Source organism: Pezoporus flaviventris, unplaced genomic scaffold, assembly GCF_033815535.1.
Source record: "Pezoporus flaviventris isolate CSIRO_AGI_PZ_B2104156 unplaced genomic scaffold, CSIRO_AGI_Pfla_v1 ptg000036l, whole genome shotgun sequence".
NCBI lineage: Eukaryota > Metazoa > Chordata > Aves > Psittaciformes > Psittacidae > Pezoporus > Pezoporus flaviventris.
This window is the reverse complement of record NW_026892584.1, coordinates 34,758,089-34,785,581: the sequence shown is the minus strand read 5'-3', so window position 1 is coordinate 34,785,581 and position 27,493 is coordinate 34,758,089. Positions and strand designations below refer to the sequence as shown.

General features: G+C 38.1%; 1 protein-coding gene across 12 annotated transcripts in view; it reads right to left on the bottom strand.

The window, feature by feature from the left end:
- Positions 1–27,493, bottom strand: part of UNC79 (unc-79 homolog, NALCN channel complex subunit) — a 119,826-nt gene that overhangs the window by 45,130 nt on the left and 47,203 nt on the right. For 6 of the 12 annotated variants that reach the window (XR_009745173.1, XM_061463853.1, XM_061463857.1 and 3 more), the window contains 10 exons: positions 26,724–26,903; positions 25,574–25,639; positions 20,390–20,676; positions 16,551–16,733; positions 15,548–15,710; positions 12,621–12,773; positions 9,955–11,178; positions 8,044–8,151; positions 4,251–4,367; positions 2,178–2,261 (listed from right to left, as the gene is read on the bottom strand). Coding sequence is in view for 11 of the 12 variants with exons in the window: in XM_061463853.1 (XP_061319837.1) it covers positions 2,178–2,261; positions 4,251–4,367; positions 8,044–8,151; positions 9,955–11,178; positions 12,621–12,773; positions 15,548–15,710; positions 16,551–16,733; positions 20,390–20,676; positions 25,574–25,639; positions 26,724–26,903 (2,565 nt within the window). In the remaining variant the exon portion in view is untranslated. The remainder of the gene's footprint in view (positions 1–2,177; positions 2,262–4,250; positions 4,368–8,043; positions 8,152–9,954; positions 11,179–12,620; positions 12,774–15,547; positions 15,711–16,550; positions 16,734–20,389; positions 20,677–25,573; positions 25,640–26,723; positions 26,904–27,493) is intronic. The other 6 variants (XM_061463856.1, XM_061463854.1, XM_061463855.1 and 3 more) reach the window with 6 other exon arrangements.

Genomic DNA, 27,493 nt, shown 5'->3' with positions numbered 1-27,493 from the left:
AACTATCAATTAAAAAAAGAAAAGTCCATGCAGAAAAAGGTAAGAAAGAACAAAATTTCCAGGAAGGCAGATGGAATTGTATCTATTCATTTTTTAGGGAGAGAGAATGATTCTACAGTTGCTATGAGACTGGACACCTGAGGATTTTCAGTCTTCCCCTGTACTTCTGGGGAATTAGCTTCCCACAGTTCTCACTGACACAGAGAAGCAAACAAGTTCATATGTCTCAAGACCAGGCCATCAATCAATTCGTGCCATCCTTATCAGAGGCATAGGAGAGAAATCGGGAAAGGACAGCTAGAAGTAATTCATATGGAGCTGAGAAACATTAAGAACATTGGACGGTTGATGATTAGAAATGCTTTCCACTGAATATCTTCACAAGTGTCTTTATTCGCCAAACCTGAGTTTTTCAGTTGATGGCATGCTCACTGTGATCATGCCAACAAATGGGGCTCCCTTTGCTTTTGGCATATTTGTGCACCTAATTTCTGACAGAGGCTTGTTTTAAGATGCAAAGATATGTATCATGGAAGAGGCAAACTCTTGGCTTCTCTGAGTGCCGCTTTCCGGAATTACAGCAATATAGTGTAGTCTGACAGTCTAACATCTCTTTAGTATGGTGATTGTCCTCCCTTCGTCTCTTTGTTTTCATTAAGCAGACCAACAGTAACAAAAAAGAAACAACCAAAAAAAACCAAAACAAACCAAAACCAAAAACAAAACAAGAAGAAGATAAAAAAAGAACCAAAAGAAGCAACTCTCCAGCTAGTCTAGGTGCTAAGAAAACCTCAAGAAGAATAATCAGACTCTCTCATGAGCCATCAGAAACTTGGATCAAAGCTATTGTGATGTATGAGTGATGTCATTCATCTGAGATGCCTTGTGATGATCATTTAAATATTGCTAGCAGTTTTATTCTCCAGGTCATTAAAACAGAGAGATTCAACTCTTAAAGTATCTCAGTTTTTGTTGCCACATGTAGCCGACATGATAGAGACAGCATTACTCCTGTTTCCATACAGTTCAGCTTCAATACTGAATCCAGGGAGCTCAGCTGGTAGACACTGTCACCGTGTAAGCTGTCCCCAAGGGCATCTCATTCCAACGACCCATCTATGAAAAGCTCCTTTTGGTTTTAGGAGAGCATCAAAGCCCTTTTGACGCCAATTCAACTTCAGATTAAGTAATCCTTTATCCGCTGTCTTGCTGGTTGCTTCATTTTACAGATTCTCTGTTATCATTTGTTTGATAATAATTGGCTATGCAAACAAGAGGAAGCTTCTCCACCTAAGCTAGATGGAATTTCTGATAATACCAGTTACTGCAGAAAAATCAAATCTAGTATCAGATCTCAGGCAAAAGAATCCAACATGCTCCACATATTTTATGTGGAGAGATGATGGGCTTGCTTCACAAGAATGAGACAGGTCTTGAACCACCACTTCGTACTAAGTATGAAAGGAAATATTTTTTACATACAGAGTTCAGTACTTCATAATTGTCTGCTGACATTTTGCTGGATATAAGCAGACACTCCAGGAAATCCAGGATATTCTTCAGTAATGTAGGAATCCATACAGAACGAAAATCTACAGGAGTAGATTTCTAGCCATTTCTCCTCCACACACAAATGAATAACAATCCTTCTGCAATATCTTCGGAAGTTTAACTGTCATGTTCTCTAGATACAAGACCCGCTGCAGCACACAAATGCTAAAACAGTCATAATGCAGGTTACATTGTTGGAATAAGACTTCACTACTCAAAATAAAAATGTCCTCTCTCCTGCACTGAACAGCAGGAAAAAAGCCATGATTTATGCAAAGAAGGTAGGTCACTGGCCCACTACAAGGCGGTAAGAAAGTCTGGATGTACTTTGGCCATGAGGGAAAAGAATTCATAAAAAAATGAGATTCAACCACAGTCTGTATACAGAATCTTTTCTTTCCAGGTTGACAGCCAAAACAAACAGTAGCAAAGCCAGCACTCCTTATCAGTTGCCTCTGTCTTAAATTAAATGTCTTGTCTAATAATTTTTCAACAACCTACAATCTGCAGGACAGTTGAGGGTTTTAATACAGCTGAATGGAGCATAAAATTCAGCACCGTTCAGCACCCAAAAACTTCCTGGCACTCTTAGTGGAGAGATCAGGTCAAATGGGCACTGAACTAACCTCTGAGTCTTAGTGGCGGTCCCTCCAAGTCGGGGTTTAGGCAAACAGGGACATTGCACAGCCGCTTTCCATGCTGTATCTGCTCTGTGAATAAATACAGTACTTCAGTCTCCAGAATTATGAATCCAGCATCTGTCACAAGCACCACAAGTCTTACACAGTTAAAACAAGAGAAAGACAACAGGTATTAGATAAAAAACTGAAGAGTTAAGTTTTTTTAAGTATTGAGAAGGAGGGGAGGAGGGCAAGGGAAAAAATGAAGTTAAGTCCACAAAGGAAAAAGGACATAGACAGCCTATCACCAAAGATGGCATTTTAGAAAAGTGTCATTAAACAAGAAAGAAAGTTGTAGCAGTTGAGATTCAACAAGATACAGAATATAAGCCAGAAAAAGACACTGTTTATAAATACCAGCAGACTAGAAGTCAGGTATAGTTTGTGCTGACATAAGCTAGACACAAAATGGTTTTATTTGACAGTTAGCAAGCTTGGGAAGAAATGCTTTGAAATAACAAATGAAAGAGACACATGCTGCCTACCAATGTTTAAGGAAAAAAAAAAAAGCATGCATGAACTAAGCACACATCATATTTATGGGGGATAATGGGGGATAAGACTATTTGCTAGCTGTTATACCTGAGTCTAATGACTCTTAAATTCTGGTGTGACACTGAAATGACAAATTAGTCACACTAACCATTTGCCTTAAAAAAACACTTTTTTCTGTCCAAATATTTTAACTTTGAAGCTAGTAGTTGAAAAGGAGACCTGGAGATGCAAAGTTTTCCAGAAAAGTACATTTTACTTTGTATCCCCAAGCTTGGAGGCCTTTAGCAGGAATGAATGCTGAAGGGAAAAGTCACAGATGTGAGGAAAGCTAATGGACTTGGAACAAGATTAACAAGACACAGTTCCTAAGTGGTTTTGAGTACTGACTTGTTCCTCTTGAATAGAAGCTAACTACTTCTTGCAGAATGAAAGCAGTAACATTTTCATATCTCAACCCCTGCCTGAGAAACTAAGTTCAATAAACAAACTTACCTGCTGACAGGACAAAAAAACCCTCACTGTTATTATTGACAAATTCTGACCTTTATGATTTAAGCATCTCATGCTGAGCACGTTACTCAGCAGACTGGAATAGACAGGATAATCCTAAACTATATACCATACCTTTAGCCATTCTTTCGCTATAAGATTTAGTCAGATGGAACTCAATGCTGAAGACTGAATTAAGCAAACATTCTAACAGCTGTCCAGAACTGGTGGCGACAGATTCATTGAGCATGCTAAGTTTCATATAACTTTTTAAGCATTTCTTTCCCTGGATGCATCTAGATCTGCTGCCAAATTCCTAAGAAGAATGATTCTGTATTGTCACTAACATCAAGATGGCCAATAAAATATCTAGCATTTATGATAAACCAGAATGTATTCATTGTTTAATCACGTCTGCAATAAATTTGGTCAAAAATGAAAATATTTTATAGAGGAAAAAATACAAATAAAACACTTGAGTAATGAGGAAATTATGTGCTTAATTCAGTTTTCATTGCTTTGCATTCATCTTAAAGGGAGAAAAAAAAACATGTCAATGTGCGAACAGAAACTTCAGGTGCTCAGTGTGAGCTGGCAGAAACTTTTCTAAAGAGAAACAAAACTGTCTGATATAAGGCACAAGTCCTTGGTGTACCAACACCATTATAAATATACATGCAGATAAATGACTCCATGCACAGGGATGAAACTCTATACCTAATGAAATCAACAGTGATACTTCCATTTAATTCAATGAGGCCAGGAAATAATCCAAGTGATATGCAGTACTGTAGGTGCATCCCTGTACCAGAGTGACTGCATCCCTGTACCAGAGTGACTACCTCCCAGATAAACGTAAATTATTCCAATTCATACTAGGTGACAATCTGGTACTCACTATAAAATTTTACTTTAGACTTCAGATTGATTACTCATCTGCAATGGTAAAATAGAAATACTCATTTTTTTTAATTAACTGGTACAGAAAATAATTGATTTAGGAAACAGAAATAAAGAGCAATAAATGCAGCTCACCAGTATCCCAAGTGCTGATATTGTGGGGAGCACTAGACTGGTGTTCCAGCTGCCTCTTCATTAGCTGGTTCATTGTCAGAGCTCCCAAAGAGCCTCTTTTCATTTGTCTGAATTGAGCTGCAAGTCAGAAATGCAAAAGGATTTCAGGGGCTCAGACAACACTTAAAACTACTCTTATTTCCTGATCCTATACACCAGCATGAGATAAATACTGAAAGGACAATGAAGGCTTGCTCTAAGGATCTTGCTCAAGCCAATATGCATTTTTCACACAGCTACACTGGGAGCAATTCTGGCCACACTGCTATCAGTTATAAGTGACTTGGATTCAGGATCTAATCCTCTGTATCAACTGTCAATGTCTTTTTGTCTCCGAATACCGTGAAAGCTCCTTAAAACATCTGGTATCTGTGAAGTGTAAAGTACTACCGAAAATTCCCATGCTGACAGATGACAAATGCATACTTGAATCTCACTTATGTACAATGTGTGAAGAAGGAAACTCAGTCTCCTCCCAGCAAAATATGAAGGACTTCTCTGTCGATGTTCACTGTAGAAATGCACTGTGTTCCACCAGCTCCCTTCATGGGTGACAACGAAAACAGACCTCCTAAATACCAGCCACTCAGGCACAGCACCTGCACATTCTTCCCAAGTGTGAAGCCAGCATGTCTTTGAAGATGGGTCCCTTTTGTAACTTGACTGCCATCCTTCTTACACAAAAGCTATCAAGCTGCAAGCATTCACTTTTTCTTCATCTGACTATTTACAATACTTTAAATGCATATTACCGTTTGCTTTAAGAGATATGTCTTACTGAATAATACACACACACACAAAAAAAAAAAAAGAATTGTGAATTTCAATTTTAAGTCTTTTTGGTAATGTATTTTATAAGTGCTTAAATGGAGGAAGAAAGAGATCATATACAGCTCCTGACTTTCTTACTTTTTTCTCCATTCATAACAAAATTCAAATTAAATGAGCAAAATACATTCACTTTGACAGTGGAATCTGAGCAAAAAACATGAAAAATCTCTGAAACCAAAAAACAGTATGAAGGCAGAGTTTTAATTTTAAAACTGCCTGCGCAAGGCATGTGAAACTGCTGACACGCATCTCCATGAAGGAAAGCTTCTAAAAGGTTGCCTTACGCGTGTGTTTAAGTACTTTCTTCAACAGGGCCTTAAAATGAGGGTGACAAAGCAGTGTCTTCTCCTAATGATTATTTTCACCTGCAACTACATTCAACATCTTAAAAAGAGTATTAATATAGTATCAGGTAGTTTTATTCTAAAATTTCAAACAGTACCCACCTAAACTCTGAAAATAAACCTAAAATTTCACATTATTAACTGTGATGAAGAAGTACAGACAAACTGTAAGTTTCAGAAAGCTCTCTGGGGCTGAGTGCCTTCTCCTAAACTTGCTCTACTCAGTTGCTGAGAGTTTTAAATTCAGAGAAAGCAGAGTAACACCTAACAAAACAAATACAGGCCCCGACTAATACTAAACACAATGATAACTTCAGTGGGAATATGCACACTGAAATTATTTTATTAGGTGAAGTAATTTAAGTTTTCCTTCATTATATCCTCTCAATGTACCAGAGTGAACATAAACTCTATTTTGGTCCAAGTACAAACTTCTCCAGCATTGCTACAAAGCAGCCATTGTGTAACTGAACTTCTGGAACTGAACCAGACCAAGAGACTATTCCATGTTTCACTTTCAAAAGTTGTATTGCAGCTGCCTTTCACAGCAAATTAGGAGAAAAATAGAATTTCCATCGTTCCCAGGGCAAGGATTTTAAACAGATACTTTATCACTTTATCAAGCATAGAATTTCTTGATGAAAGAGCAGCAATTAACATTAGAACTGATAAGACTGCTTGGAGTGCAGATGACTGTCAAAATATAGAAAATTATCTCTTTGAATTTTCTTAATGGCTTTTGCAATTGTAATTTAAAAAATCCATGCATATTTCACCTAATTGGGCTATTACTGAGCATGTTTGGATTTCCAGGGTTATTTACCTGGTTTCACAAGGACAGCCATGATTTTAAATATTGGTAAGTGAAGAATAAAATCTAAAAACCAAAAAACTGAGAGAACTATCAGCCTTTGAACAGTGCCGGAGCCAGGCTATTTGCTGTGGACCAGCATATGACTTTTCATGCCTATGACTGTCTAGTGGGATAGGGAGGGAAGTTTTACTTGATTGGGTGTTCTACAACAAACCTAACAATCATGAGATCAGTAACCTTCATGTAATAGCTGGTGCACTTTTCATAGGTTAGCTTGTGATCTAGTCAATCATCCCTCCACTGCTTTGGAATGCTCTACTCAAGAAAAGAAGTCCAAAGGCAGTATCTGCCTATCACAGTTAATGATGCATGCTTTCTATGGCCAGGCACTGGCTGTACAAGTAATGTTATCTACATTATCTATTTGTGTTACAGAAATGCCTTATGCTCACATTCCTGATAAATACTCACTATGCAAAGCACTTGTAAAGACACATAAGTAGAAGGTCAAAAGTATTTCAGTCTAAATGGATGAAAGACACAATGGAATCATTCATGTCCCTTTTTGCAGTTGGAAGCTGAGGCTCACAGAAAGAGGAAAGAAATATTTACAAAGGGGAAAAGAATATTTACAAAGGAATGTAGGCTCAATATCACACAGACACTATTCCCAATTTCATATACTGGAATCTACAGGGACAACCAGCACTCAGTGAAACCACAGACAGACCTTAAGTAGCAGCTTTTTAGCTGCTTTAGTAAGTGACATCTGTATCATTAGGTGGTCAACAAATGTACACTGACTACACAATGCACATGACACAAGATGCTTGTGGTAAAACTGCAGAGGAAACCTGCCACTTAGAGTACTCATCTAGCATGTCTAAAATAATAGAATCATAGAATAGTTAGGGTTGGAAAGGACCTTAAGATCATCTAGTTCCAGCCCCCCCTGCCATGGGCAGGGACACCTCACACTAAACCATGCCACACAAGGCTCTGTCCAACCTCACCTTGAACACCGCCAGGGATGGAGCATTCACAACCTCCCTGGAATAAAAGCAGGTCATCATTTCCCCTTGCTTTTCTACCAATCAGAATCCTGCCCCATTAGCTTTTGGCTGTGTTGTGTGTTACTTAACATTACCTAGAAGGACACACTAGTCCGGATTTTGTTAGTGTTCTAAGATGTCTCTACCTTCCAGTGTTATCTACATCTGCTCCGCTGAGCCATGTGCCACTATCTACTTAAACCAACCCAGTTCACTTTCCACTGAAATGAGTATGGGAGTCTCAGATGTATAGTTACCACATTTCAGCAAGCAGCTGAGTAAGTGGCATTTCAAGGCATTTTATAAAAATTGCAAGAGATTTTTTTTTTCCTAAAGTACAGCAAGAAATGTACTGAAGACCACAGTAAAAGCCCTGTGAGCTTTCTTCTGCTTCTGTGCACTGACAGTTGACAACGCTTTCTCTCAGTGGAAAATGAACATCTCACTTTAGAGAAATACTGCTTTTAGCTGATGCCTACAGTAATTCAAGAGAACCACATTTGTCAAATTTGCCATGTCACAACAGAAGATCTTGCAGCCACTAACTGCTAAAATCCTGCTGATCAACAGAGATCTAACAGATATGATATTCAACACAGCTGTACTTCCAAAAATCAACGAAACTCAGGGGAAGGCATTTACTATACATAATATGCATCTGACGCACAAATACAGCAACCTAGATTTAATGCTCAAACCAAAGGTAAACTTACTTGATATGGAGGAGTGACTACTTGTCTCCGGGACTCCTGCTTCAAGGGTTGGTGCAGATGATGACTCTCTTGGCATTTCCAGTGTTGAAAGAGTCTTGGCAGCAGGATCTGCACGTGAAAATTGTGCTTAAACTCTCAGCGTATAGAATCAATAAATATTTTCCATCCACATTCTCCCTGGATGCATTTTTCACATCTTTTTCAGACATCCATTCACCATCTGGCATTCCCAGCAGTTTTAAAAAGATTCAGTGTGTGTGTTGTAAGAATGCTTATAGATGCACACAGATCTACTGCTTCAAATCACTTTTTAAAGGAGATTTCTGCCTATGATCTCTAGAGCTCAGACCTAACAAACACACATACAGTTGATTTTGATCCCACTCAAGAGTGATTATCAGAAGCACCAAAAATAAGAGGTACCACTGATGTAAAGCTATGTTAAGTGACCACTTAGCATCTTTCAAAAGCCTTATCTCCAATGTTACCAGTATTCATTCAAAAGACTGCTAATCTAACAGATGATCCAAAAGATTCACAGAGTTTAAGATTCTATCTTTAAAAAGAAAATTAAGCTATTAAAACTACTTTTTTGAATAACAACTGACACTGTCAATATGGGAGAATAAAGCAAAGAAAGTTTCAAGTGTTGATGGCTGGTTTCAGTGTATCCTATAAAAATGAATATGTATCTGTGTTGTAGAAAGTCTCAGGCAGGAAACTGTAGCCCATCATCATGCACTTGAAGAAACACTCATTTGGATATTTAATTTAGAGATCAGTTATATCAAAAACCTTTCGAAAACATATGGAAGTATAACAAGCTGAAAAACCTTGAGTAAGACTTTGAAATTATAATCAGCCCATTGTGATGGCAGTATTAAGCCTACTAAATTGAATTATAACACATATGTTCTCAAGTAAACAAATTAATAAAGCTAAACAAAGCAAAATATAACAAGATGTATTAAACTATCAGAGTCACTAAATTCCCTAGGTAACTGAATAGCCAGTATCAACCCATAATGTAAATAAGTACTGCATAAGTCACTGTGAATGTTTTATGCTCCCCATGGATGACATACCTAGAGGTATTCAGCCAAATGACCACCATATATGCTATAATCCTAGGCTCCACATGGTGTTTCAGAACTGGAACAGCCCTTCCAAGCAGTTTCAAGGATGACAGTGTTAAGATACTGAATGAAAACTGCCCCTTTCTAATGGTTAACAAAGCATTTCAGTCTAATTATGCAATTCTTTCACTGGCAACAAAGAAGATTCCTGATGCTTTAACTTAGAACCTTTAACATATACAAGCCATGTAGATTTTGTGGATACCCAACACAAAGAAGGCTACAAAATGTTTTAGTGTATAAAAAAAAATACCTGCATCTGATCCTAAATTCAAACTGTGGTTAATTCCAATTGCTCTTATTTCTGAAGTCTACAGTCTGCTCAGTTTTACCCTTTGTGACTCAGTCTGTCTGCCACCGCCTTACACTTGCAGAAGAAACAAAAGGCCAAAAATCACTACACATAAAAGATCATCAGTGTAGCATGGACTAGACTAGCAGGATAGAAGGCATAGAAGTCTGACAATCTTTCTGACTTCCCACATAAAGAGGCCATGGAGTTTCACTCCCTAACCTGGATATCAGATCCAGCATTTTTGTTACTGAGCTCCACCTCCTTTTCAAATGGGCCCTTGCACATACTAACCTGTATGGTTAGCGCATTCATTGCAAGAAACACACACCTGAAAGCATTCAGCTAGCTCAGATCACATCAGATGTTATATATACACATCTCTCCCTATACATATATTTACACATCTCTCTTTACACTGGTCTGTTACTTAAATCTTCACACAGTAATAAGCCTTTTAAATGGGTCAGTAATTGAGCTCACCTGCCTCCTTCTGCTCTCCCAGCTTGTCAAGGATGTTGAAAGAAATGTCCAGGTATTCTCTCTGAATTGCACTCACAGCAATCTTCCTCTGTTTCCTCTGGCGAGGGACAATCTGAATCTTGAATTCTGACTCTTCTGTCTCCTCTTCTTGTTTCTGCTCCATGTTTTGTTCAGTGTCAGACTCTGCGTTGGCATCAAGTTTACCACTTTCTGTTTGGTTTTCAGAATCTTCGGGGACTTTAATAAGGACTGTCTTTACATTTGGGCTTGAAATTGCTCCACTAGATCTAATTTCCTCCATGCTGAGCTCAGAGCTATCATCAAGGGACATTTCTGGAAGGGCAAATGACTTCTGCAGCAGGTCTCTTTTCTGTTTCAGTGTTAGTGGGCTCCCACAGGACATCTCCTGAAGTTCTTCTGGCTTAACTAACTCTGATGAGTCCTTTTGATCTTTGGGAGAAATGGAAAGGATGTCCTCTATTCCTGCTGAAGCACTGTTGCTTGTATCCTTAGAACTAAAGTCTTTGGAGCAATCTTCAATGCTGAACTGGACTAGTGGTGTTGTGCTGAGGCTGAATGCAGAGACATTGATAGGAGTTGAGGGAAATGATGCAGTAGTTTTCCCAGAGACCTCATCATTCAGCTGGTTTGTTGTTTCTTCTTCTTCATCACTCTCCACTATTCTAAGGGGAGGAAGTGGTTCAAAGACTAAAGAGTCACTGTCTGAAGTGGAGAGTACTGAATGCTTTTCAGGACCCGATGCTGAGTCAGAGGACAAATCTATCAGATCTAAATCTTCCTTAGGACTACCAGATTTAACCGGAGAGTCCACTTTCACTTCGTAGGTTTCCATACAGTTTAGCCTAACTTCTGGTATGACAGGTCGTCTTGTTTCCTGGAAACTCTCCGTGCGAGGAAGATTTTCTTGTGTTTCTATATTTTCAGGTTTAGTAGAAGAATTCTGTCCAGATCGTCCATAATCACTCTGCCGGTGTATGGCGTAAGCAGCAGGGACAGGAGGTTTTTCTAAGTCACACCGGTCTATGCAGGACTTCCTGCGATGTTCATCTAATGAAAACAACAGGGAGTCTGCATTCCCTATATCAAGAGATTTTTGTTTTAGAGAGCGCAGTTTTTTTTTCTGAATGCTTTCTTCTCTCACACAGCGTAGAATACTGTCTTGTAAGGCCCCCGTCTCTCTATATTCAGCCAGCTCTATTTCACCTGATTAAAACAGAAAGAGCTAATACTACCTCAGTTGTAGACTTCTGGCATATATCTTCATCTTTATCTCACAATTCAATATGATAACTTCAGAAACACTTTACATAGAGTTTTACAATGAACAAGAACAAAAGCTACTATTTGGGTAATAGGGTTTATCTAAATTCTATCCAAATTCTACTTATCCCGGACAGATGCACCCTGAAGATAGACTGTTTAATGTTATGCATTGAAAAGAAAATGTCACAGACAAATAGTTTCTATAGACACTTGGGACAGCTGCATTAGGCATGAGAAATGAAAGGAGAAATGAACTACACAGACCACTCTGAAAAGGTTTCAAAATAATTTTGGACTAAAGCACGTAACTTTTACATCAGCGTATATCAGAGTACACCTATGTGTTATTTTCTTCAGCAAACTGGGCTATTTTAAACCATTTTAGGGTTTTGGCATTTTAGGGTGCTTCTAATTCAAGAAGCAAAAGTAGCAATAGCAGTGAGGATGTGGCAGCACAAGCCTGAGATCAGACAGATGTTCACAGAATTTTTCCCCCAGTGATCCTAGACCCCAGCAGAGTTTAGAAACTATCACACCGCAAAGTCATGCCTCCCAGTCCTAAGGAGGAGTAAAGTGCACACAGTTATACTTGCTGCCACTGCCACTGCATTGGCATTTTGCCCTGTTAACACATTCATTGAGAACATTTCAAAAGGTTATCACTGTTGTTATTATGAACGATGCATATTCACATAAACCAGAATATTCCTGGTCATTATTATTGCCATATTTCAAAATGCTCCACATGTGAATCACCATGCAAAAAAAGCAGTGAGAAAAGTTAAAGGAGACATTTGCCCTAGTCAGAACCATTGTTCCCTCACGCTCCCACCCGCCGACCTGGTGCATATACCTGAAACAAAAAAAGGTAGGTGGGTGGTGGTGGAAATCTCTTTAATTTTTTTAGGCTATTAATTTCAAAAACAAAATCCTTCCTATTTTTTGAACCACAAAAATTGACCCTTTTTACCAATGGAAAATCATAGTATTTGCAGCAGCAACAACAAATTCGCTTACCCTAGAGTCCCACCTCATCCAAAGAAAAAAATCAATTTCCGGGAAAAAATAAATTTGAGTAAAAATCTTCAGCCCAATGGTGGAAGAAAATGGCAAGAAACCCTCTTAAAAATGTTTATATTCAAAGGAGCTTAAAGTTTCAGAAAACAACTGCTTGTTTTAGATATTTTTTAATATGGAGTGCCTACTTTCCTGTAAGAGACTTCATTCAGGGAAACAAGGAGTACCAGCTCTCAAAAGCCAGACAGAGCATTTGGATTCAAATTGGGCAATTCAATAAACTCTACAAAGAAAGGTGGTAGCTTGAAACCAAGAGTGGGAAATTGTGTTTCTGCATGAGTTTATACCGACAAAACAATTCATACTTCTCTGAGCATTCATCTCAACTGGTTGATATTTCACCATTTTGCTGCCACCAATTCTTTTCAGTCTTGCAAAGAAAGTTTGAGATTCTTTATTGCAAGGTCCAGTTGGTGTATCATGAATATCAGATTCATCAAAAACACTGTCTTCCTCTGCTGGAGAAAGAAAAAACTTTATTACTCTTTAGAGAGTGCAATTCCTTGAATGAAAAGCTGTCTATGTAACAAAACCTCAGCTAGTTTCAATTAAACTTGAATTGGAAAATGAAAAATCATCTGAAGTTTGCAAGAAAATTTATATCCCAAGTATAACTTTGCCATTCTTGCTAAATCTTGAATTAAGGTCAAAAAGGAAAGAGAGAAATGAAAAATTGGTTACAATGCAACAAAAGTATACCAAAGCTTTTATCATTCTAAGCTCATCTTTTCTTCTGGTAATAATACAGATTTTTTAGATGGAAGAAATAAAACAGATTTGAACACTAACTTGAGTAAATAACTTCTATAGTGAGAAACGGTAAATTGAAGAATATTGAAATTAGTACAAGAAATGCACAGTCAGTAATAAACCAGCAAAACAGGAAGGTGAAAAAGGAAGAAACTGAACATCTTGGGAAGCTGGTAATAGTAACAGAATAAGAACTAAGAGTATGAATCATGAAAATATTGATTGAAGTAGAAATAGTAAAACTTCATGCTCTAATTTGAGCCCTTCTGGATGAAAGTGTCAGAGAGAAAGATCCAAATCTATTTATCCATCAAAAAATAACATCACTTGTATGAAAATGATATAAAAAAAATTAAAAAAGGAAAAATCCATATCTATCATGTCTAGTGATTCATCTCCAATGAAACCAGAAACATGACTGAGACAATAAAGAAAATGGAGCACTCGAGAAAAAAAAAGAAGTTTGCTTTGTTTATTCTAGTAAGCAAACATGGAGAGGAAATGCATTTGAAGTCTAGGAGGCAACTAAGCCAAAGAGTTAGAATGGCCAAAATTGAAGACTTAAACTGGATGTTAGTATCTTTGGCTTTGAACTTGCTGGAAACACTCTGGGCAAGAAGTTATGGAACTGCAACCTAAAAGCATCAGGGATAAGATACTTTACTGATACAATGAATCCAGAAAAATCAAAGTTGATAGCACAAATTTCTACAGGGACTGGGTTTAATAAATTAGAAGATCACTTTCAACGTCATGTCCTACGTGTCTAACTTCTTCCCTTTGGCAAAAAATGCTTTTTCACACAAGATTTATCAGCTCTACAACAGTCTGTGCACTTGCCATGATTGCCATAGAAGTCTGGCAGCAAAATAAGGAAGAAGTTTCCATAATGGGAAAATCCATCTTTAGCATGGGGATTTTTGTTGCTTGACAATGAAATCCTCATATGTTCATCATCTGAACACCACCTTTGATGATGACAGCAGCATGCACACTACCTGATCAGAGACTAAACAAACCTCCTTAGTAAAGGTGGGAAAGGCTTCAACTTTCCAGGTCCCTCCGGAATTACAATGACTGTTTCTTGCAAGTGGAACAAAACTTTTCTACATCTTCTTTTTTCTGTAGCACTTCAGCAAAAAAGGACAACTACCCTACAATTAAGTCAGCATCTACAGAGTAAAATTAGACCATTTATGGTCCTTTGCCTTTGAGCAGTCACAAGCACCTCGTAACAGCTTTGGAAAGCAAGTAAATATTATTCTCCCTAGTTTAAACATAGGGAAACGATGATGTGAAACACAAGGCCACCCAGGGAATCAACGTTACACATTGGATTCGAGCACCAAATCTTCTAAACCTAACTTTGCACTTACTGTGAAGAGCAGGCTGGGTATTTAGGCACCCCACTTTGTCTTAGAAACATCTCAGCATCAATCCAGAAACTGAATTCATTTCATAAATGTATCATTACTACCCTCAGCATTACTAAGTCATGAGTTAAGTCATTAACTCATCCCAAAACACAGAAATTCACATTAAGTTCAGTTATCTAAACCCTCTAAGCCCTCCTCTAGTATTACAAAACTTCCAAATGAGTGAGAATATGCAATACATCATTTATATCCATTTTAAGCCTGTTTTAATTTGCTGAAGCTGAGTAATAGGGTGTTCAAGTAAACAAAGTTTTGTGTCCTTGTTCTGCTGGACTTCTTTCAATGAGCAACAAGCAGCAAAAGAGGAAAAGGTAAACATGCATAAAAAGTGCTTCTTGCATTCTTCTTCAGAAGTTTGTTGCACACTAGGAAGACTGTTTTGAGGAAGATGTAAATAGGGAATGAGCAGCTAAAAGACAAAATAGCTGAAAGGCACTACAGATTAATATCAAAAGAACCTGTTAAACTTTGGCCATAAATACTTATCACATAATAAACTTCACAATTGTAAGGAACTACACTCCTCAACATGATGTTATTTCATACCCCAACCTTAAACTAGTTCACACCATCACAGTACCTCTGATATAGCTAGCGGCACATACAGAGTTAAGAATTGGACACAGACTGTAAAGGTAAAACCTTTCTCTTCCAGCTTTAGACATCTACATCATTGCTATTATGCCATGTTATTATAAAGTATAATCAGAATGTGGTGGCAGGCTTGTTGCATGCCTTGTCTGTGGGCATGGCTGGATAATATTGTCATAGAAGAGGCCAAGGACTATCCAGGCATGATAACAGAACTACTCGGTCTATAGTACATTCCCTTGAGATGTTGGACTGCTGTGATATACTTCACCTACAGAAATTGCGTATTTCTTTTACTATAGACAGCTATACCCAGTCAGATAAGTCACACCTTGGACTTAATTTTGAGTATTACGTTCTAAAATTCAGACCATTATTTACCAGTTTCTACAACATCTGCAAGACCTAATGAATTAAATCAATGACAATGACAAAAATGAGAGGATTAAAAGTACCTTTCTCCTTTTCACTGTATCGGCTTATGTTACTGTTGTCACTATACAAAGGACCACCAGTTGCATGGGGCTTGCAGCTGTGATATTGAGCATTGAGGGTATTGACTGTGATGTGGATTAGGTGAAGTACAATCTTGCTGATTTCACAGTCTCTGTAGGGGTACTGTTCGGTGAAAGAGAAGAACTTCAGCTTAAAAACTAACTTTTCTCCTCGGATAAACATTTAGGCAGTAGAACAGAAAAATGACAAGAATACTGTCAGCTGGATGCCCTTTTCCTTCCTTTGATCATACACTTCTAAATATATCACAAGAAGGAGAACTTTTTTCAGTTTTGTATATTTTTTACATGGAATTGTTTAAAGATATTTAAAAAAAATCCTATTACTAACATTTAATATATTGTTCTCTTGACTTTCATATGATAAAACCAACTCTTAATAATAATGCAAAAGATCTTTCATAAGAACTGTTCTCCAAATACTCTATTTTAATCAGCATATTATCATTCATTTTAGTATCTCCACTTTCTTGTGTGCCCTACAGAGCTGCTAGAAATCTGTTAAGCATAAAGGTATTCACAGCTCCATTTTAGTGCCTAAACACATTACATTTTAACACTACTCCCTAAAAAGCATCACTCAAGAGAATACAAGTGTTAAACTGACACCCCCTCTTATTTAAAGTCTTTTTTTTAAAACTAATTCCAAGTTACTTGAAATACTCTTCTTTGGAACTTTACATAGCGTTTTCCCATTTTCAAAACCATGTTTTTCTTTCTCAGGTAACTATGTAAAAGACAATGTAGATAACAGAAGCAAAGGGTCAGCAGCACAGATGAAAGTTTAACTATTTCAGATGTTGACATTAAATGCAGTAAGCCAACCAGAGAAAAGTGTCCTTTACAGTTCCTCTCACTTGCATTGCAGCTAGGTTTTCCATATTATAAATTTCAAATTGAAGTGTAAATTTTCACTATTCACAAAAAAGGTGAGGACACTCACCTTGTAGAGAATGACAAGCAGAGCCTTTAACCACATCTGCCGAATGTGAGGTTTGAGGGACCAGAGGGAGCAGCGAGGAGGCTGCTGAAAGTAATGCCTTAGCTGAGGGCAAGTGCAATATTTCAACACCTGCACCACCAAGGGAAGAAGGTGTTTTCCCAGGTTGATGTTATAGTCCATCACCTGAAAAGAATATTAACACAGGAGTTAACAAAATCCAGTGATGCTGAAAAGCAGAATAACTAATATAGTTAAGGTATTAGTTAAGTGAAAAGAAATACATGTTTTTAAGGAAGCCTCACTAACAGTTAGAAACTTTCTGCCAGCTTGCCATGTTCTCATTTTAGCTGGATAGGTAAAATGAAATTAAGTAAGATGGGTTCTGAAAGCCTTTCATCCTACACAGTCTAAATTTTAACATACATAGGCAGGTTCATAAAATAAGTTGGGATAGCCTTATATTGCAGCACAAGTTGATCATGCTTCAACAGACAAAACCATACTAGGTATATCCCATGTTTAACAGATAGGATGTGATTGAGGGAGGGAGGTGTATTTTGGTTATTTGGGGGGAAGGGGGTGTATTAACACTGCATTACCAATTTTCATTATTTTCTCATCAGGCTTGCAGCAGTAGCTGTTGGGGTTTTTAAGCCAAATGTCTGAAATCTGGTAATGAGACATGAATCCCACTCTTCATTATAGTAAAGGTAAGAGTGGGTCTGCCATGTTACACAGAAAGTCTAAGCATGCAAACCTTAAAGGATCTCAAAATAAAGGTAATGAATAATACCTTGATAAAAATAAAATGCTTCTCAATTTTTAGTGGTGGTGTTGCTGTTACTACTGCTAGTCATAAGCCTTGCCTCCACCATGACCTTTAAAAAACAACATGCTATTTGGTGCCTATCCTAGAGGCTTAAATCCTGATGGTTAGGTTCAGTGTGGCCATATATTCCCAATACCCTGACACAACCATGTTTTCAATTGAAACTATGCTGATATTTTTGATTATCTTCCCATCAGCCTTGCAACATTAGCTATTTTTATTTAAATCCGTATGTCCTGAAATCAGCAGCTAAACTAGATCATAACAAGGATCCACAAAGTCTTTGCCTCTGATGCTAACATATACTGGTTGACACCTAGGAAAGTAAAATAGCAGGCCAAACAAAATCCAGCACAGCCCTCAAGATCTAACATGTCCCTGCAGTTCTAGTGTACTTAGTGCACTTTATCAGGAGCCTTGTGCATTTAAACAGAAACGAACATCCGTTTCACCCATATCATCAATTTTCTTCAGACCTGTATTTCTTTTCAGTTTTGTTTTAATTAGAACGAGGGGATGAGCTTAACTTACAAACACAAAACTCATCTCTCAAGTTCCCTCCATGAACAAACTGACTAGAAGTTTTTCCCTGTAAAACCCTCTGGTTTGATATTCAGCTGTCTCAAACTTTTGTGTACCATGCATAGAGCTAAATAGATGAACCCCATGTCTATCCATGCAGGGTTAGCCTGTTGAAAAGATGATATATAATCACCAAATGCAGTTCTACTGTGCAGTGCCTTGTCTTCTCAGGTTGTGATACAGTTATATAGCACGGTTAGGAAAAATTCATCCATACAAGAAAGACCTGTTAAGCCCTGCCTTAACACAGCACATGCTGCAATGGAGACATGTCTTAAGCTGAGCAGACCCGTTTTTTAAGTTGGCACAGGAAGGTCTGGAATAAATGATTGTCCTGGTTGGGTTAAACTTCCTGGCTAGGGTTTAAACTACAACAAGGATGTTAACGCTGAGCAGAGCTCAGCCTGGGACGCTGAGCAGAGGCAGGCACTGGTGGCTTCCCCATTCAGACAAGCTTGTACAACACTGCCACCGTGCGGGGCAATACAACAGTAACTGCAAACACCGAAACGGCCTCTTCTGCTGCTAAGGAGAGAAAAAGACATTTTATGTTTTCAAGAATTCCAAACACTCAGATTTTACAATGCAAAATACAAAGAGGTATTTGATTTGTTTTTAATTTGAACTGGCCATTCCAATCAAGCTCGACATCAAAATCGACCAATCAGCAAGTCCAATCCCAACCTTTGTGGAGCTGATGGGGAAAAGTATTTATGACTGGAGAAGTCAGAGATCTGAAACAGATCTCTTAAGAGCTTCATACTAAGTTTTCACTCTGTAAATGCATCTTTGGATTTCAAATAGCATTTATCTTGCAGCAAAGCCAATTGCCAACACAAAGCAACCCTACAGCTACCCAGAAAAATACCCACAAATATGGGGACATCTGCTACATGGAGAAAAATCCTGGCCTAGTGAAGTTCTCAGAAGTTACTTCACATCAGGGGAGCCAGGATTCAGCTACAAAGCTTTTTAAACAGAAATGGTGAATTCAGCCATCATGAGACATTTTAAAGGCAGAATAAAGGCAGGGCTGTTACTTAGAATTGCTGTAAGTGGTACTTCTGAAAATCAGGTCTATTCTGATCACTTAAGATTGGGAATTCAAACTTGGAAAACATCAAGAAAAACATGGAAGATGCTGCCCTGTGATCTAAACCGCCACTTCCACACTTTCAATACAATAGTAACAGGCCTGAATCTCCTATACAAATGAAAGATGATTAAAAACACACAGCAATGGTGCTTTGAGACCATGGATCATGATGCATTTGCAACTACCCAGTTTGCATTAACCTTTCTGAAAGGTGAAACATGGATACCTGACTTCTCCATGACTGTGAAAGATTATTCAAGTATCTGCATTACAATTGACTTAAAAAACAAAAAACAAAAACCACCAAAACAAACCCAAACCCAACATAATCACTGAATCCAGTGTATGAACCAGACAATCTTGATGAGAATTCAGATACAGAAGAGGCCAAGATAGCTTTGAGCAATGCCTGAAGGTTATGGTGGGCATTTTAAGAGCTGGGGCAGGTGGAGTTCTGAAATAACAACATTCTCTCCCATCAAAGGTAATTCTTTATGAGAAACTGTAATAAGAAGGAAGTGTGGAAGTAATGATGATGCTTCATGGCAAATAAGACCACCCTGCAAGTGTGAAATGTTTTTCAGCCTAGCACCACCAACTGTTCTATCACTAAGAATTACCTACACCTTTAGAAGAGCCTTTTCAGGCAGGAAATTATGGCTCTCCTTACAAGATGGAGAAAGAAGGCACAAGACAAGGATGTGTTCAGTCATTTATCATAGCAATAGAGGTAGAAGTTCATCATGGCGGTATCAGTCCCTAGGAAAGGGAAATCAGAAAATCCTGGTGCCTTCTAAGGAAGAAGAGTAAGTCTCCTGCAAAGTGAAGAATGCCAAAGCATTTAAGGACTATTCATTCAGGGAAACAAGCAAGAGCACGTGGATCCCAGTTCTTCTGAAATGGGAAAGGTGGGAAGTAATGCATTTAAAGACTAGAGGAAGAGAGGGCAAAGAGGTTTGGAGCAGTCTCTAATTTTTCATATAGTGGTAATATTTGTGTGCCTCCACGCACACAAAACCATTATTTCTATTCTAGTTTAGAGTACTTGTAAAAAATTATAAATTAGCTTACTTTTATTTAACTATTTACTTTTTAACTGAAAAGGAAAAAACCTACAGAAAGCAATTGATTAGGCTACACTTAGCCTTCTAAGAGTAAACAAGGAGCCATTCTTGTTTCCACTTCTTTCATCAACTGAAGAGGTGTTAAGAAGTTTTAAATAGCATTACCACACTCAGCCATTGTTTTGATACAAAGGCAGCTCTGCTACCACCATTTTAATAACAAGCAATGAGAAACAGCTGCAAGAAGCAGTTAAGTGTCTTCACCTACTTGTGCTATTCCTGCAATAAAGGCATTAAAGCATGTTGAAACACGCATTTTTTGTGGTGCAATCATGAAGCATCCTTCCTGCTGATCATAACCAAGCAGCACGTACAGATGGCGCTTGACTGTGTTGAAAGCTTTAGCACTGCTGATGTCCGACTCAGCACTGCTCTCATCCTTTGCCATGAACTTCATTAGCACAGTAATGAGCTGGTGTACTGTTTGGTGATCAATCCCAGCATCCTCTGGCAGCAGGTCTTTTATTGTGTTATCATTTTCTGGGGAGGGCTGTCCTATTGGTACAAGAGACATTGGTTATCAGGGTACAGAATACACCAGAATCTTTCTCCAAAGTTCATTGAACAATTTCTGCCCAAATACACATGGTGGTCACAGGAGATAAACCTGCATTTCTGAAGGCATTGGTCCTGTTGCCTCAGGCTCAACAGCACAGTAACACCCCATGTACACTAAACGCCATTTCTTAGCTTTGCTATGTTTAATGGAGCTGCTTATCTTCCCATCCTAGTGCATTTCTGCCAAATTGAGTGTCATTATTCCTTCTCATCTACGCGTTAAAGGAGAATCAAATCCCACTGCCACCAAATTCTCATCTGGCTTAGTTTTCAGTCTTTCTTCAGCAAACATTAGTGGACAACAAAGGTAGGAGATAGAGAAAATTCTAACAAGTAACAATGAAAGAATGAATGAAGACTTCCCTTTTAGCATTGAATCCATATTTCTCTCAAATAACTTGGGCCAAAATGTAGGCACTATTTTTTGGACACTATGTATTATGTTAAAATTTTGATGACTTTTTCCCAGAAAAGAAACCTAAGACTTGGTTGATAAACACTGAATGGGAACAATTAGTCACTAAAATTTTGCATGAGAGTATGACCATGTGAAAGACGAAAGGCTACTTACAAAGCACAAGGAAGCCTGGGTGCTGGCTATCACTATCCAAGCAAAACAAACACACTGCACTGGGCAAGTATTTTAATCTTCATACCAGACTGGGTTTTTTTAATACAGTATTTCCAGTTACTTTTAAGACTATTTATCATTTCTAGAATTCTCTGGTAATTGCCTTTAGAGTTAGCCTCTTTCATTGCACCCTACATGTAAGGCCTTTTTTAGTGCTTAGCAGCTCCTAAAGTTCTACGTTAGGCTAAGAGTAGAAACTGAATTAATGAAAAGCAGAAGCTACTTCACTCATCAGTGTATCAGATTCTTTTTATTAAATAATTCTGAATAAATGCGTAGGTAAAGCACAGTAAGTATATTATTCCAACATGTTCTATTTGAAAACAATAGTTTGTTAGATGCTTCTGTAAAAATAAAATGCATTATATATGCATTATATGCAAACTAAATTAAAAAAAAGTCAAAAAATGGAACAGAAAATATTCTGACAGCATCAAAAGAGAGAGATGCTTGAAAATTTTTTATTACACCACACTACAACTGTTAACAATTAAATATTACTAGAATGTATTCGGATGTATTTTCTGATCTATGGTTAAAAATCTGTTTAACAGGGAATAACTGAGATAAAGCAAGCTGGTATGAAGCTGAATTACAGAACTATCTAGTTGTTTTCATTTCAAGGATAAATCCTTCCAACTATTGGACACAGTCCTTACTTTTGCAAGAACACCTGAAGTTGAAGTTTATGGGACAGACCCTACAAGCAATATCAGCTCAAAGTATAATTGCAAAATTGTTCTGGCATGTCTGTGTAAGGGTAACTAGCCAGCAACCAATATCCACTTAGTCTGTTAGTTACTTACATACCCCACGGTCTATGTAAATTCATAGTTACGTATTTATAGCAAATGTTAAAAATTATTTTAATATTATAATTTACCCATATTCTCAATGTAAGATGCTATTCTGACAAGAAACTTCTTTGCTGGTACAACTGCATCTGTCTTAGGTTCTTCACCAGCAAAACTACAGCATTTGTAATCTTTAAAAAATTATTTTTAAATATTTCAGGTTTTATTGGTGGGTGAGCAAAGGGTTTTGTTTGCATGGTTGCTTTGATGAGCACAGGAGAGAGTTGGGTTCTACGACAGGTGAAAATGAAAACTAGAGGCGGAAATTTTCAGAATCACCTCTGTTAAGAATAACTTTAAGTAATAGTAATTCTTTTAAGAATGACTGGCCTCATGTTGGTAAAAAGAGATAATGGATTTCATATTACATAGTATTTTTTATTTCCAACAGTTTTCACTGGGATTTTTTATTTACAGAAACCTTCCATCAAAATGAAATTTTTGCTGGACCAAGATTTGCAGATGCACAAAAGAAACAATGCATTCTGAAATAATAAGAATCAGAAATACTGCAAATACCATTTTCAGAAGCACATAAAAAAAAGTATATAGAAAATAAACTTAAGCTTTCTGGGCATCAGCTGAGAAATCATCCTTACACATGTTATACACGCTTAAAACTTTCCATGAAATTGTATCAAGAAGACACCATTTTCATAAAGATGACATTAAACTATCTACCTCAGCCTACTTATTTTCATCTCCATTATATGTTGTGAGATTTTCAGTAAAACAAAAAAAGACATAAGATAAAATGACTCAAAGCAGCAAGGTGATCTAAAATTCAGGTTCTTCAAATAGATTTCCATGAGTAATTAAACTGAAAAGATTAATTTAATTTACTTTACTTGCTGATCAATATAATTTAGAAGCTCAATGACAAAATACTCAATTTTGCCCATATTTCATAACACTAACACTAGTTAACAGACACTTCACAGGACTTTTCCAAGACAGCTCTGTCTTTACAGTGGCTTTGGTAGCTTTTAACCCTCAAAATGTGTGTGCAGACATATATAATTCATGCGTGTGCATGCCTACATAAAAGGTAGGTACATACGCACATTCATATCGCTGCCCAGAAAAACCTTCTCACATCACCAGACACACAGCCTGCTAGTTAATATACAGCCACCATTCCTGAATTCAATCTAGCCTTATGCCCACAGATTCATCTATTTATACATGTGTCACTTCTATCAGAGCCATTTAATTTCAAATTACTTTAAGGTACATCACAATATAACATAAAACATCAGATCACAATTTTATCAAGCATCATCCCAATTATGATCCCTGTGCCTATCAATTAAACTCTCTAAGTGACTGTCCAGGGTACTGCAGAGGATACAGGAACAAATCATGATCCTGGTGTTAAATCCATACAGAATGCACATCGGATTCAGCTTGTATTTGTACTGTGCAAGAACTATGGTTTTAGATCTAGAAAGAATGAATGAGCACCAAGACTGGCGCATTTGAGTGGTGTGTTTAAAGCAAATGTTTCTCTACAACAGATGTACAGCCTATGTCTAGGCGTCAGTTAGTTCCTTATATGCATTAGATATGCTCAGTACTGCCAATGCAAAGTGTTAAATACTATGAGTCAAACTTTAAAAAAAACAAAACTATTTTACAAAAATTAGTATTTTAGAAAGAAATAATCAAAACTGGGCAGGAAGAGAGGGACAGATATTTGTCTACTAGTTTCCAAAGCATTTGTGATTATTTTGAATCATATTATTGGACTTTATATCAGTGGCTACTAGCTACATGCCATTTTTTACATATACATTTTTAGTGGAAACTTAATTTGAAGCTTAGATTAATTACCTGAGCCTGGAAACTGAAGCCTTGAAATACCAAAATACATCTAATAAAATCACAATGGCTAGCAATTCCTACTGTGAGACTGACTCAGTCTAGTATAGGTGAGTGGTGTCATTAAATGAAGACCAATCACAAAATGACTGAGGTTGGAAGGGACCACTGGAGATCATGTAGCCCAACCTCCCTGCTCAAGCAGGGTCACCTAGAGCACATTGCTCAGGGTTGTGTCCAAACAGTTCTTGAGTATCTCCAGGGAAGGAGACTCCACAGCCTCTCTGGGCAACCTATTCCAGTGCTCAGTCACCCTCACAGTAAAGTTCTTCCTCATGTTCAAGTAGAACTTTCTGTGGTTTAGTTTATGCCCATTGCCTTTGGTTGTGTCACCACTGAGAACAGTCTGGACCCACCCCCTTGACACCCTCCCTTCAGATACCTACACCCTCTAATCAGTCCTGTGATTCCCCATACCCCCATTCATCAGTCTCCTTCTTCCCCACCCCAAGTCTTCTCCAGGCTGAACAGGCCCAGCATCCTCAGCCTTTCCTCACATAAGGGATGCTCCAGACCCTTAATCACTCCAGCCCTTCAATGGACTTGCTTCAGAAGCTCCATCATTTAGTGATATGTCTGTTCACTGAACACTTACTTCACTTGTTCCCTCTATGACCCTGTGACAGCCGACACATACGTTCTGTACGAAACTTGCTGATCTGCAGCTCTCACTGGAGTAATATGTCAGGGCTATATACTGCTTATTCAGAAGCTCTCCTGGTTCATTTCACAGCTTACTCATCATTCACACTGGCAAGGTATTTTCCTTTCTGCTGATCACCCAGTAAGTTGATCGGCTCTAATTCTTAATTGTGTCTGATGGTAATATTCTAAGTCATAGAGAAGGAATGTGAAAAAATCTGAATCTGAGATTTTTCACTTTCAAATGGTCAGTCTACACAGGATTCAGCACAAGCACTGTCAGTAGTGACAATTACTTAGAAATTACTTGGACCCTCAGCTGGCTATTCTAAAAATGCCTGACAAAAGAGTGACGTCTTCACAAAACTTCAGTAAATACAAAATAAGGGACTTAAGACATCTATAAGCATACAGAGGAGACAAGCATAATTTACAGTTCTGACAATCAAAAGCATTCTGTCTCCTGTCTCTAAAACTGAAGGTCAAAGATCAGGCTGAACAGAGGTGACCCATAGAGCCAGCCTACTGAAAAAGTTTCCTTGTTCCTGTGGGCAATGAAACACAGGAGGCTGAGGCACCACTAGCATAACTGAATGCCTCTGAATAACCTCCTCCCAGCCCTGAAGCAGTATTTAGAACTGGGGGCAGGTTTCAGTACAGATCGAGAGCAAATCTTCAAATTAGACCTTTTGGAACCACACTAAGATGTGGCTCACCATGCCTTTTAGATAACTTCTGTCTTGTGCAAGTTCCTTTCTTGAATCAACAAGAAAGCCAGCACCTGCCTTCTCCGGTTTATCAAAACACTCCCCCTTGTCAAACCTACCTGGTGTTTGCTCTGGTGTTCCTCCAAGTGCTGGAGCAGACTGCTCATGTCTGGTCAAGCTCAAAGCTTAAAAAATAAACCAAAACAAACAAACAAACAAAAAACAAACAAAAAAACCACCCAACCAAACAAACACAAACACCACAGAAACAAGAGCAACTCTGTTTAATAAGGCAGTACTGACATCTTATACTTCAGCATATATTCAGTGCTAGCATATTTATGTTCATTTATTCATACAGTGCTGTCAGGCAGCCAGTCTGACATTTGAAACAGGTCACTTGTGTGCCCTACAGATTTTGTGCACCATGCTCTATAATTCTAGTTTTCTCCATTGGTTAGTTTTGCTGGTACTAATGTTACCACACAGGACCTCCTACGCAGGATCAGAAAATGGTTAAGAAGGATTAAGAGTCCCCAGATATGGTGATGTTTGTCTTGGAGAAATTACCTTTTAACTAAACAGTTCACCAGCACCCAGGTTTGCACATTTTATCAGTTCTTATTATATGGGTAGGAGCAATGTGTGAGGTCCAATTTGAATATAAAGACTAATCTGCGTTTCTGAAACTCTCTAAATGAAGATGGGGATTTCTGCTGTTTCTGCTTGGAAACTTATCTGTTTTGCTCTCCATACAAGCCTACAGTTTTCCAGCACCTTTGTCCTCCTATACAAGCTAGCAGGAAGGATGTGTTGCATGAACATTATTTTCCTAAAAAAGGAATTTTGAAGCTATTCTAAAGCTCATTCGAGGCATTAACAGTTGTTTTTAATACACCTAACATATGCTGCATACACTGCTTAATAATTACAATTAATAAATTAGTAACAGGAATTTTTCTGTAAATACTGTATCTGTTTTAGACTAAACCACTATGTATTAGCCACAAATTAAAATCTATCCACAAACTTGTCTTGGAGCATTTTGTTCTGGCATTTTAAACAAACACAGCAAAGGCATAATGTTTGTTTATGTTCTCTGTCAAACTCACGAACTTGTCATTATCTAAATAATTCCCAAATCAGACAGAAACCTAGTGCTATCCCGACTGGATAAATACTGACATTTCTGATGTGTACCCAACAATACGATATGATCCTAAGGGAGAAGATACAGGCGTGTCACGAAAACATAAACAGATACTCAACGAATTTTGGTGGTTAAGGTTTCTGGAAGGGAAAGCGCTCTCTTTGACTCCACTGGTCCCTTCACACTGTCCCTCAGGGAACGCACACTCTTCTGACGATTACGTGCGAAACGAGCCCTCTTGATCTTCCACATTGCTGCATCACTGAGGTTGGCGACATTTGTCCGGACAGCAGTGATAGCTTTGCAAATGCAATTGACCAAGTTAGGATTCATTCCACAGCATGGTGAGGCCCTAATGTTGTTAAGTGCCAAATGCAACTGGGCCCCAGGTCCCACTCAAGTCAAGAAAGCTTCACATGGGCTCAAGGGTCCATCTGCAAGGTACTCATCTGCATGCTCTCATTCTGAAATCCATAAAATCCCAAATGGCATAGCTGTTTAAAAACTTATGCTATTATTCATTTCTTCAGAGACAGGACAAAAAGAGGTTCTTGAAACCAAAACCTGAATTTCAGCTTAAGGGAATATGAGGTGCCCTCTATTTAAAATGGCAGAAGTCTCACAAGTATGGATCACGTTCAGTGCACTCATACCCAAATGTGGGCTCTAGTTTTGCCTCACTGACCTCCTGTCCTGCCTATACCTACCACCCTGAATTTGAACAGTGCCTCCAAAATCTGTGAGTGTGATTATGCTTTTAGAGGGGTGTGATGAGCAGTATCACTGCACAGCTTAACAAGGTCACCAATACTTTCCTATATTCATGTCTATAGTGCATTCAAACCCTTTCAGTTTAATTATGTAAGTGACTAATGCTGGTGAGCCCATC